Source organism: Diplotaxodon limnothrissa, linkage group LG6 (assembly GCF_057381915.1).
Source record: "Diplotaxodon limnothrissa isolate DT_005_m linkage group LG6, D_limnothrissa_male_GT1.1, whole genome shotgun sequence".
Classification (NCBI taxonomy): domain Eukaryota; kingdom Metazoa; phylum Chordata; class Actinopteri; order Cichliformes; family Cichlidae; genus Diplotaxodon; species Diplotaxodon limnothrissa.
The window spans coordinates 312,280-324,417 of record NC_140601.1 but is presented as its reverse complement, the minus strand read 5'-3'; the positions used below and the strand labels follow the sequence as shown (position 1 = coordinate 324,417).

Here is a 12,138-nt window from a genome sequence, read left to right as displayed (position 1 = left end):
CTGGGCAGAGGGGGGAGGGGCGATAGTTACACTCGCAGTAGCTCAGGAACATAGCGGAAGAGAGAGAGAAAGAGAGCCAGGGACAACAACGTCACATTAAAAAGGTATAGTAATCATCCACAACTATTTTCAGTTGCAGGTGATAAAGGATTCAGAAAGTTTATTCATGCAGGCCCATATGACAGAGAATGTGCATCTTCTTTTTGTTTTCATATTTTAATTTATATTTATTTGTGTTGTGGTTTGCAGTGTTTTGTGTTGTTTCACTTTAAATTTGTTTAAAATGTAAAAGCTGAAAATTTAAATAGTTAAAAGTTGAAATGTGAATAGTTTGTTTTTGTATTATATGATTTATTTATTACATTTTATGTGGAGTGAATAAATAAAAGTATATTTGCGGTGGCACCTAGAGACAAAGCATGTACAAACTTCAAAACAGTTACGAACTCTGAAGCACGTACAAACTCCGAAGCACGTAAAAACACGTACAAAAGACAACAGAAGTGCTCCAGGATGCTGGGCGCAGTGTTGAGCTTTTGTTACTTAGTGGCTACACAAGCCAGCAAGTACCAACGACCGGATTTGGTGTGTGGTAGTAACAAATAAATGAACATTTGTTTTTAAATTATTTGAATATATATGAGTGCTTGTGTATAAATACAGCTTGTGTATAAATACACAAACAATACACATATGCTTTCAATTGTGTAATTTAAATGATCTAGGTAGCTCTGTTTTGGACGTTCAGTTAACGCTAGAAATGTGTTTTGGAGTTTGTACGCGTTTTGTCTCTAGGGGCCACCGCATATATTTATATATAAACATATATAAATAAAAACACTTTTTTTTACATTAGTAATTCATTTTGTGCATTATTTTATATTATTGTTAATAATAAATTAATTAAAGCAACAAAACAACCTGAAGAGTCGGCTCGAATCCGAAAGAGTCGAATCTTTTTAGTGAGTCGAGCCGAAAGATTCGGTTCTCTAAAAAGAGCCGGAAATCCCATCACTAGTCTGGAGTGGGTCCGACTGGGGAGCGCTCTGTATCTATGCTCCACACGTGGGCGCACATGTGAGATGGCCATGTGCCCCGAACGCAAACAAACCTCTTCAGCCAATCATAAGACTCCCAGCTCGCCCTCCTCCTTTCCGAGCTGCTGCTGCCTGCAGTATTGCAGCGGAGTTCGGAGTAGTCGGAACATGCTGCCGGGGCCGTGTGGAGCTACCGAAGTGTCCCGGAAAAGAGGTGCTGAGCCGGGCCTGCTGCCGAGGCACGTCTCGGAGAGGAAGCGGGCCTGCTGGGGAATTCTTACCAGCCAAGGTGGGCGCATTGATGTGTTTTGGGTGGAAGCACATTGGTGGCGGGGGGATTTCTGTAAATAGTCCCTATCAGAGTGTCAGTGTAAATAACACACTTTCTACAAGTGTGTGGCTGTCAGGTGGAATTTGAGCGTGTTTGGAACAGCTCTGCTCCAGGGCCAAGCGGGGCCTCCAGCAGTTTGACTGGAGCTGAGCAGACGTATGGAAACACTGCCGGTGTTCCAGATCTACTGGCGTTTAGATCAACTGGCGTTGGTCGAACAGATGTGTGGCAGTCTTGCGTTTCAGGAGCTGCTACCGACAAACCAGCAAAAAAAACGCCAAATGTGTCACCTGTGACACTTGTGAGGTTGTCTCAAACACACTCCGTCAGTCTTGATGCTGTTGAACAACAAAATGTTTAAAAATGTGGCGAGTTTACCTGGTGATATCCTCATGCGCGACGCGATCGCGAAAACAGCAAACAAGTAACACCACGCCGATGTTGTTCACAGGACAGCAAGAGTAAACGATCGGGAGACTCTTGTCGTCGTTATCGTTCCACTCGCACGGTTTATTTCTCCGAATTCAGCGTTTTTGCTTCACAACTACAGCGAGCAGTTTACTTTGTGCACTAACATGGAGTCGAGTCAACCAGCGCCACCTCTGGCCAAGTGCCACAGCCTACAGCCAGATCAACCTGTGACACACATCTGCACCACGTTTGAATAAGTGTCATGCACATTTGTACCTTTCAATTGTGTCTGTTTGTGCGTCATGCAAATAAACCATTGAAATGAATGAAATGATATCATATATTCCTTATTGGCCTACATTTGTTCAAAATCCCAAATCATATACACAAAGTCATAGAAATCATCACTCCAATTGGTCATCATGATTTTGATATTCTCTTTTTCCATAACAATGAAATACACCTTGGACAAATATGACACATCAATATTTCATTAGTGTTGTCACATCACATCCTGTAAGCATCGTTTGTCTGTGTCTTTTCCCTGGAAATTAATATTTCCAGCCAATATAGGCAATCCATCAACATGGCTGGAGTTATATACAGTCTGTATAAGTGTGGTTAATCTAATGACCATTTGTAAGGAGACGGCAGTTACTGTGAATTCACAGCAGTTACACAGTGATTAGTAATAAACAGCCAGTGAGAGTGAGTGGATTTAAGAAAGTCAGTGACTCAGGTGTGTCGCTTGGTTTGTCATCTGTTTGTGAGACTGGAGGGGATGTAGAAATCCTTTGTTTTAAATCTTAGTTAGGAAGGTTCCTGTTTGAAAACAAGCACTTTCTGTGAGAAATGCAAGAAGTACATCTGCAGAAAGCACACAGTTACATTCTGTCCAGCATGTGGACAAAATTGAAAATGTTGAGCATTGAAAAACTGAGAACGTTGGGCAAGTTCAACGGAAATGTGTTTGTAAGAACGAAGAACCAAATTGTTCCTAAAATAGTTATGGAAAGTCTAACTGTTGTATGTCTGTGTTCTACATGTTTATCTGATGGGAAATAAAGTTGCTATTGTTTCATTGCAGTTTTTGGATAATTCTGAGTGGATTTACACAGTACGGATCTAAATGACCCGCAACAAGATCAATGTCATTTTTTTTGTTCTTCAACATAATTCAAGGGTTAATTTCCAAAACTTGCTTATGATCTTCAATTTGTGGCAGATCCACTATCACACAGCAGCTGGAGCAGTTTCAAATGGAGGTCAGTCCACTACTACCATAGCCTACTACTAGATTAACTTGTGACACATCTGCACCTGCTGCTATGATGAGTAGAGGCTGAGTGGCTGCACTTACCCCTGGTACATCCAAATCTGCCCACAAACATGTTGAAAGATGCAATGCCAGCAATGTGGATTGTCAACACTGAAAACAATCAGTAAGCAAAGACAACAGGGATCACTTTTTTCTGTTTATTTAGCACCCACAACATTTGTCCACACACACTGTGTGGTACCACTTTCCACAGAAGGTGCATTCAATCTGCAAGATTGAATGAGATTGTCAGGGTCATTGTCTGACTGTTTATTACTAATCACCTGCAGTACATTCACAGTAACTGCCATCTCCTTACAAATGTTTATTAGATTGACCACACTTATACAGACTGTATATAACAACCAACTCTGAAATGTTCGTTTGCAGAGGGAAGACACAGGCAGACTATGCTAACGACATGTGATGTTACAACACTGGTGAAATATTAGTGTGTCATATATTTGTTCACGACATTTTTCTTGTGGGCAAAAGTATTGATATCAGGATGGTGATTCTTATGTGTATGTCATTTGGCATTTTGTACAAATGTAGGCTGATAATAAATACATGATATCATTTCATTCATTTCAAAGGTTTATTTGCATGACGCACAAAAAGACACAATTGAAAGGTACAAATGTGCATGACACGAATTCAAACGTGTTGCAGATGTGTGTCACAAGTTGATCTGGCTGTAGGCTGTGGCACTTGGCCAGAGGTGGCGCTGGTTGACTCGACTCCATGTTAGTGCACAGAGCAAACTGCTCGCTTTAGTTGTGAAGCAAAAACGCTGAATTCGGTGAAATAAACCGTGCGAGTGGAACGATAACGACGACAAGGGTCTCCCGATCGTTTACTCTTGCTGTCCTGTGAACAACAACGGCGTGGTGTTACTTGTTTGCTGTTTTCGCGATCGCGTCGCGCATGAGGATATCACCAGGTAAACTCGCCACATTTTTAAACATTTTGTTGTTCAACAGCATCAAGACTGACGGAGTGTGTTTGAGACAACCTCACAAGTGTCACAGATGACACATTTGGCGTTTTTTTGCTGGTTTGTCGGTAGTAGCTCCTGAAACGCAAGACTGCCACACATCTGTTCGACCAACGCCAGTTGATCTAAACGCCAGTTGATCTGGAACACCGGCCGGGTGCTTTTATACTAAGGTGGTACATTTAAACGGGGTTTGCACTGAAGAGCTGCTGCTCTGTGAAGCAGCTGGATTGAAGATCCTTAAGCTAAATCAGCAGCACTACTTGTGAAAATACCCACGCAAAACTCCCGATTAATGGCACAGCATCAGTATACCTGTCCAAAATAACTGTGTTTGAAATTTATCACGTGAAACTGCAGTAAGGCCTACATTTAAATGAGAAGAACACAATAATCTCTTTATTACACAAGCACAGAGCACTCGCTTCTGTGTTTACAACAGGCACTTTGTGTCGTGAAGTACAGATCTTACCACATTATACAGAAAACCCAACAATGTGCCCATCGCCTGTGTTCTCCACGCACCTGGTAAGAGAATGGAGGAAGAACTCCCCTTTAACAGGAAGAGACCTCCAACAGAACCAGGCTCAGGGAGGGCCATTTATCCTCGGGCGTTGGAGGTTTAGGGAGAAAAGAATGTCATGAAGGCAGCTCAAGGGTCTTTTCCCTTAGGTTTCTTTGAAATCTGATTTTTTTTAATCATCAGTGGACATGTCATCCCTGCTGGCTGTTAGAAACAATGGAGGTTCACAGACCTCAGCATACACCTCCATTTTCAGCTGTACAGTACATATACTGCACATGCTATGTTTGAATAATGTCGGTAAACAAAGTTAAGTAAAAATTCTGTGTTAGCGGAATTCATCATGCATTCAGTTATTGATACAGAAATGCATACATGTGCTTTAATGCTGGGTCATAATTAGCCAAACACAGAAAGCTGCTCAGTGTATTTGTGAGCTGTTTGTTACATGTTCAGTCAGTAAATACTGATCTAATGGAGGCAGCACTAAGGTCTATGACGCGATGAACAGAATGGATATTCTTGTCCTCCCACAGTCCACAGACACACTACACTGGCCACAGGCGTGAATGTGAGTGGGACTGCCCTCTGTGTCAGCACTGTGCAGGCACCCTGCCTCACAGCCAGCTAGCTGAGAGCGGCTCCAGCTGTTTACGACCTTCATAGGAAGTTTCTTTGTGCTTGCAAACGAGCTTTGCATTCATTTTTCTTCTATTTTTGACAGACGTCTGTCGTGATCTCTGTCTCTGTCTCGGACTTGACTGTGCTTTTTTTTCAAACCCGCTAACTAAAGATAGCCTGGCCATATCAGACTTGCTTACTACACCCTCCAGTGTCCTGTTTTAGAAAGCCAGTTTCAAATAGTCAGGATACCCAAGTCTGGCACCACTGACAAACGTTACCAACCAGCTGACCCAGCTAGCACAGAGCTACGCTGGCAGATGTTACTAAAAGTTATTTTCAAAAGATGTGTGAATGAAATGTTCCTACATAAGGTGGAGGGTGAGGGAAAGTGGGCTGTTTCAAGTAAAACATTTTAGGGACTTGTGATTGTATCCTGTTATGTTCTGAAAGATTCCTGCAGCGCTTCATTGTAAGAGTGAGGAAGACTCCCAGTGCAGCAGCACGCGTCTGTTTTCAGGAGTTTCTGAGGCTGGAGGTGGTTAATGCTGTGAACACGTCACACACGTGCAGTTTGAAGGTTCAGGTTTCAACCTTTGGTTAATGAATGCTTCTAAATTGGTTTTGGTTAGTTAGTGTTAATGTGGGCCATGCAGGGTTAGGGTTATTACAGTTAACTACAACTAAAAGACTTTTTAGTTCATAACATGAAACTAAACATTTTCAAACAATAACGACTAAACTGAACACGGAAGCTCATTCTGGAAAATGACTCAAACTAAACCGAATCAAAAGCAAAAAGTCCAGATGAAATAAAACAAATTAGAAAATAGAAAACTATGATAACATTAACCTAAAGTCAGCCCTGTGAACATGTTTTTGATACAGAATGATTTAATGACACATCTGTAAAACCTGCAGAAAGCTTATTTAAATGTAGCCCAGTTAAACCCCGCGGCAGCTGTGTCGTACCATCCACAGGACGCCAGCAGCAGCTCACTGGAGCAAGGCTGCGTTCCTACTTAACTGTGTACTGTCACCTGGATGATGACCAAACGTTTCTCCCACTGAAACATCCAGATGAACAGAACCAACCTTTTGGGATTTCCTTACCTGGATGACTGAGCATTAACTGTGCACTCTTAACAGAAACATTACACATTTCTTTGCGGCTGAAGGCAGATTCATTGAATTAGTGACTCACTGACAGAGTGGGCTCAGCTTTTTGATCAGAGAGGTTCGTTGTTATGATCTGGAGACACTGCTCAGTGCTCTGCCACAGGAGGAGCCTGTCAGTGATCCAGCTCATTATAGTCTCATCTGATCATTCTCAGTGTTTTGTTGGTGTTTCGATGGCGAGGTGATTCTTAGTCTGATGTGTCCCGCATACAGGAAGGACAAACAGGAGGAGTGGAGGGATTCTGCTTAAGTCAAAATGTCCTATATCTACCAGTGGCTGGATGTGCCGTGGGGAGACGGAGATATGGGTATGTTGGACGTGAGACTGTGTGTGGGTCTGTGGTGTGTGCTGCAGTGACAGCTGAGGACGTGCTGACGAGCTCCAAATGCAGGTGCTGACGCCCTGCTACAAAACAAGTAAAAATCACGTTTCTCATTAAGTGCAATTCTTTGTGATTCGTCCTGTTTTCTACCTTAATTGCAGATTAAGCAGCAATTTCAGGAGCAGGGCCACGCCTCCAAACACGCTCCTTCCGGTTCTCATCTATATAGGTTCCCCCAGTTCTGCAAGCTGTTCATTCTCGTTTACGTGCCCCACCCGCCCTCCCTGCTTTAGCTTCTTCTCTTCTATTAAGTACATGGGGATCTGTCAGGCCCGGGAGCTGTCGCCGATCCCCTTCGACGCCTTCCCCAAACCACAGCTCAACTCATGTCCAAGCTTCACCTTTACCTACTAAAATGCTGTCAAACATAAAATGAGGACGTGCGCCCAGCGAGTGAAATGTTCTATAAGAGCGAAATAAGCCACGATTAGTCGACTATCAAAGTCGCCAACGACAAATTTAATAGTCAACACTTCGTTTAAAGCCTGGCTTTAAACGAAGTGTTGACTATTAAATTTGTCCTGAAAGACGCAGGAATAAGTAGCAGGATTTAAGAGTGGAATAATGGACTGAAACAGAAGATGGCAGCACTGCATGCACAAGGATGCCAGCTGCCGTTAAACCCCGAAGAAGAAGAAGCAACTCCGGTATCGTCGATATGTCCAAATTCAGGCCGCATCCTTTGGAGGCCGCATTTGAAGGCCGATTACGTTACAGCGATGTGACAAAGGCTTCCCAAATGCAGCCGACAAATGCGTCCTACTTTTCCCCAGATTTAGCACGGCTCAGCCAATTCCAGTTTCCAACAATGGCGGCAGCTACTGAGTTTTAATATTACTCTTCTTAATCATTCTGGGTCGCAAAACAAACTTCTAACATATTTTCAGGCAAGAATGTAGCTGTAAACTTCAAATATCTGCTCGGTTTATCAAGACACCACATATTTGCAAAAGCGCTCTGACGTTTTCGGAGACGTCTGTTACCCACCAGCTCGATAGCGAGCCGGGGGGTTCAATGGTCACTCGAGCCGACGAGAATTGCAGACTCCCGGCAAATCGTTTTCAAACCCACCGTGGACTTTCGCTATTTGGGTTAAACATGATATATAAGTCACTTAGATAACTTAAAACTGTTATTGTTTGGCTTTTTTTTGTGTTTTATTTGTCCCTGAGTAAATCGGTTTGGCTGAGATTAAAGTTAGTTTTGACACAGCTGAATAAACGTCAAACAGACAGCTGACAGAAGTCTGAGATGGTCGAGAGTTTACTCCAGTGTCCTGTTATATTTTAGATAGCAAGGAGCAGACGGCTGAGTTTGTTAAAAGTTTAATAAACTATCATCTTGTCTTTATTTTTAGTTAGCACATACCTTAAACACCTCAAGCTGTAAGCTAGTTAAATAAGTGCGCAGTTTTACGTCCAATGGATGATGATCTGATTAGTCGACTAATGGCAAAAATAATCTGTGACTAGTCGACTATCAGAATAATAGTTTGTGGCAGCCCTGCCACAAGAAGATCCTTACGCTATATCTTACTGCGGAGCCCTTCAGCTCCACAGTAAGATACAGTGGAGCATGGAGCCACATGCCTCCAGTGTGTGGGATTCAAAGCGTTCCTGTTGTGGTTTAGAGAGCGTGTCAGGCCGCACGTGTGATGTGTGTCCATGGGTCGCAGAGAAGGGAGATGCTCTACTGCTTAGTGTTCAGCAACACAACGGCAGGGTGTCATCATAGAAGTCCTCACATGGACAAACATGTTACTGTTTCATCGTGAAATTCCTGATCTTCAAACTAAGCCTGAGACAGAGTTTGAAAGCACATCAGTCATTAATGAGCTCAGGCTGGTGCTTTGTATTCCACTTTCTACTACATGTCTGCATTTTTTCTGTGTGTTTTCAGGGTCCTGGGCAGATCGTTCTCCTCTCCATGAAGCAGCTTCTCAGGGTCGGCTGCTTGCCCTGCGCACTCTGCTGGCCCAGGTAACTGGACATCGATGTGAGGCTCCGGTAATCGCTTATCAGTTTGAATAAAGCCGACACACGTCCCGTTATTTACATCTGTTTTTCAGGGCTATCACGCCAACATTGTCACCATCGATCATGTGACTCCTCTTCACGAAGCCTGTCTATCAGGACACGTCGCCTGTGTCAGAGCTTTACTAAATGCTGGAGCTAATGTGAGTATCAGCACCATCTGTACATCTGCATGGACGCACCGTGTGTTTGTGTCCAGCATCTGTTTGTGTGTGTCCAGGTGAACGCTGCTACCATTGATGGTGTCACTCCTCTGTACAACTGCTGTACGTCGGGGAGCGTCGGCTGTGTGGAACTGCTCCTGCAGAGCGGCGCACACACGCGTGCGCATCACACACACTTTCCCTCAGCTTTGCACGAAGCCTGCAAGAGAGGTAAATATAGCCAGCGCACTGTTTGACTATGGGTAACACGTGTTAACTGCAACTATGTGTGTACACGTGCAGGTAACAGCCACTGTGTGGAGGCCCTGCTGTCTCATGGAGTAGATCCAGATTATGAAGTTTCCCACCTGGGCTCTCCTCTGTATGTGAGCTGTCTGCACCGACACACAGCCTGCTCAAAGGTCCTGCTGCACAGAGGTGTGAGTCTCATTCACTACAAAGCTGAGTAGCTTCACCTGATGCGGCTCATGTCTGCAGGGCTGTGACTGATGTTTCAAGCTTTGGAGTCCTCTGAACAATCACCTGACAGCTCTGACGCTCGTGCTAAAATGAAAGCTCCCGTAACCGTGGAAATACATCTAAAGGTGGAAAAAGTGAAAATATGAAGTCACTAACGTCTCATAACCAGCAGCTGGGGTCATAACTCCTTTAAGAGACTATATTACCAGTTCTTCAACAGCTGGTTGCCCACAGAAGCCAAGATAAACGTAAAAATCTTGGTTCTCACGTTTAAGTGCATCCATAACCTTGGCCCTCCTCATCTCTGTGATCTGCTTCATATCTCCACTGTTTCCCGCTCTCTCAGATCTGCCACTCATCTTGTTGTTCCTTGTGCTCGTCTCCTCACTGTGGGGAGCAGAGCTGTTGTCATCCGTTCTCGTAAAGCATAACCAAACTTGAGCGTGTTTCCTGCCGGGTAAATGACGCTCCACAACGTGGTGACGTCATTCGGGGCGACTGGAATCGATAAGGGAATCGTTTGCAAAAATGGCAAACAACTCCAAGGAACTGAAACTGTGGGAACCGGTTCTCAACAAGAACCGGGTTTGATACCCATCCCTACTCATAGGAAATATAGATTCCCGTATTTAAGTCACAGCTCAAAGCCTGTTTAAACTGGCTTACTCACTTTAATACAGATCTTACTTGTTGTCAAATCTTGTTTGTTGTTTTTCTATTTAAATGTATTTGAATCAATTTTTTATTGATATGTTTTTTCTTTTTGTAAGGCGCCCTCAAATAAAACGTATTATTATTATGATTAACCCCGAGGACAGACTATGGGGAGATGCACTGCAAAGAGGAGAGTGTTAGGTCAGGGTTAGAGACCAGAGTCACGGTCATGTCAGTGTTAACACACAAGAGTGCGGCTTCCTCCCGGGCGTGTTAGATAAGATAAGATAAGGTATGGAAAGATAAGGAAAAATAAACCTTTGTTAGTCCCACACCTGGGAAATTTGTTTAACAGGCCACGTCCTAAAAAAATAATAGAGGACAGTCCGCATGGTGGTGAGCACTGCGCTCTCACAGCAGGAAGGATCTGGGTTTGATTGTTCTGGTCGGCTGGTCTTTGTGTGTGGAGAGTCTCCACACCCACAGTCCAAATACATGTATGAAGGGTTTCTTTGATTAATCCGGATTGGCCTTGTGTGTGAGTAAAAGCTCTGGAAAGTGCTTCAGGCTGCAGGAAAAAGTGTTGTAGGATGATGTGTGAACAAATGTGCTTGTGGTCTGGAGCAGCTGGAGTGGTCTGTCAGACAAGAGCAGGTAAATGTCTCTGTGTCGACCGTCCATGGTCACGTTTCATGGCTCTGTGGGTGTGTCTGATCTAGGAGCAGATGTAAGTGTGGGCAGAGGCTGCGACAGCCCTCTGCATGCGGCTGTCAGACAGGACAGCGCAGATCAGGTGTCACTGCTGCTCGACTACGGGGCGAATACTTACTTCCGAGACGGCAACAATCAGCGGCCGGTGGAGCTGGCGCCCCCTGGTGGGAAAACACACCAGCTGCTGCTGGCCTTTGAAGGTACTGGTCATGTGCTGCTGTGGTGACTCTGTTATTGTGTAGAACCAGATGAAACGAAGTCGGTCTGAGTCACAGCAGCTCTGTCTCTGTCTCCTTCTAGCTTCTCCAAGGAGTCTCTGCCAGTTGTGTCGTCTTCAGATCAGAAATCTGATTGGGCGATCCAGACTGAACTTGCTCCCTGTGCTTCCTCTGCCCGGCCTGCTCACTCACTACCTGGACTACAGAAGCAACGAGCAGTGACGCCACCGTGCACGCTGATATCACCGCTCTGTGGTTACACCGAGTCCGCCGACATTTCACACGAGAACACGCAGACCTGCTGCATGCTGTACTCGCTCTGTTGCACAGCAGATTACTTTCATCGCCATAACTGACGACCTGTTTCTTTCACTAGAACTTTAGTTACAATGGGGACAATTTGTCTTTGTGTCCTAAACAGAATTTGATTGTTTTTATTCCTTTTGTTTAGCCTAATGACTCCTCATGAACTTTAGGTGCTGAAACGACTGCTGTTTGCTCTGCTGGTCTTATCAGGTCTCAGTCTGTAGGTCTCGCCTTAGCTTGGCGATGGACAGTCTTCACCGTGATTGAGCTGAGCGCCTGTTTCAGCCATCATTGTAGTTTCATTGTTCAACTTCACCTGCTTCCAAGGGTCACGGAGAAGACAAAGATCTGATGACGTGAAGGCTCCAGGGTGACCGACATCAGGCTCATCCTGGTGACTGGATGAATATATTTCATGGAAATGTCCTGGACCCCAGTGTGATGGTACCCGTCCTCCATCATTGCTGTTACCGTCTGAGTTCAGTCCAACACTGATCAGAACAACACTGGATAACCCTTCATGACTTACTTTGCGATTTCACTTGTATTTATTCATTTCACTTCAGCTTCGTGTGTATTTTTTAATCTTTCTGAGCTGCTCGTTTTGTGATGTCATATTTATTTTATTGAGTGAGGCTGTTTTCATGTTGTGACTGCTGTAATGTGATCATTTCCCAACGTTTGGGATGAATAAAGTGTGTCATATCTAATCCTCTTCAATTTCTTATTTCCTTGGTAAAGTTATTTATTTGAAGGTCGGGTGTGGAAATACCTCAGCGAGGTGTGTGGTTGT

At 44.2% G+C, this 12,138-nt stretch overlaps 1 protein-coding gene across 2 annotated transcripts; it reads left to right on the top strand.

The window, feature by feature from the left end:
* Positions 1-1,082: 1,082 nt before the first annotated feature.
* On the top strand, positions 1,083-12,040 carry LOC146629841 (ankyrin repeat and SOCS box protein 5-like). Of its 2 annotated transcripts, XM_085356678.1 has the most exons (8): positions 1,263-1,326; positions 6,631-6,725; positions 8,700-8,779; positions 8,869-8,976; positions 9,054-9,207; positions 9,280-9,414; positions 10,830-11,021; positions 11,122-12,040. In XM_085356678.1, the coding sequence occupies exons 2-8, from the start codon at positions 6,674-6,676 to the stop codon at positions 11,259-11,261; spliced, it is 861 nt and encodes a 286-aa protein (XP_085212804.1). In that variant the 5' UTR covers positions 1,263-1,326; positions 6,631-6,673; the 3' UTR covers positions 11,262-12,040. The 2 variants fall into 2 exon arrangements, with proteins under 2 accessions (XP_085212803.1, XP_085212804.1); XM_085356677.1 differs by lacking the exon at positions 6,631-6,725 and having other exon boundaries at positions 1,083-1,326.
* The last annotated feature ends 98 nt before the right edge of the window (positions 12,041-12,138 follow it).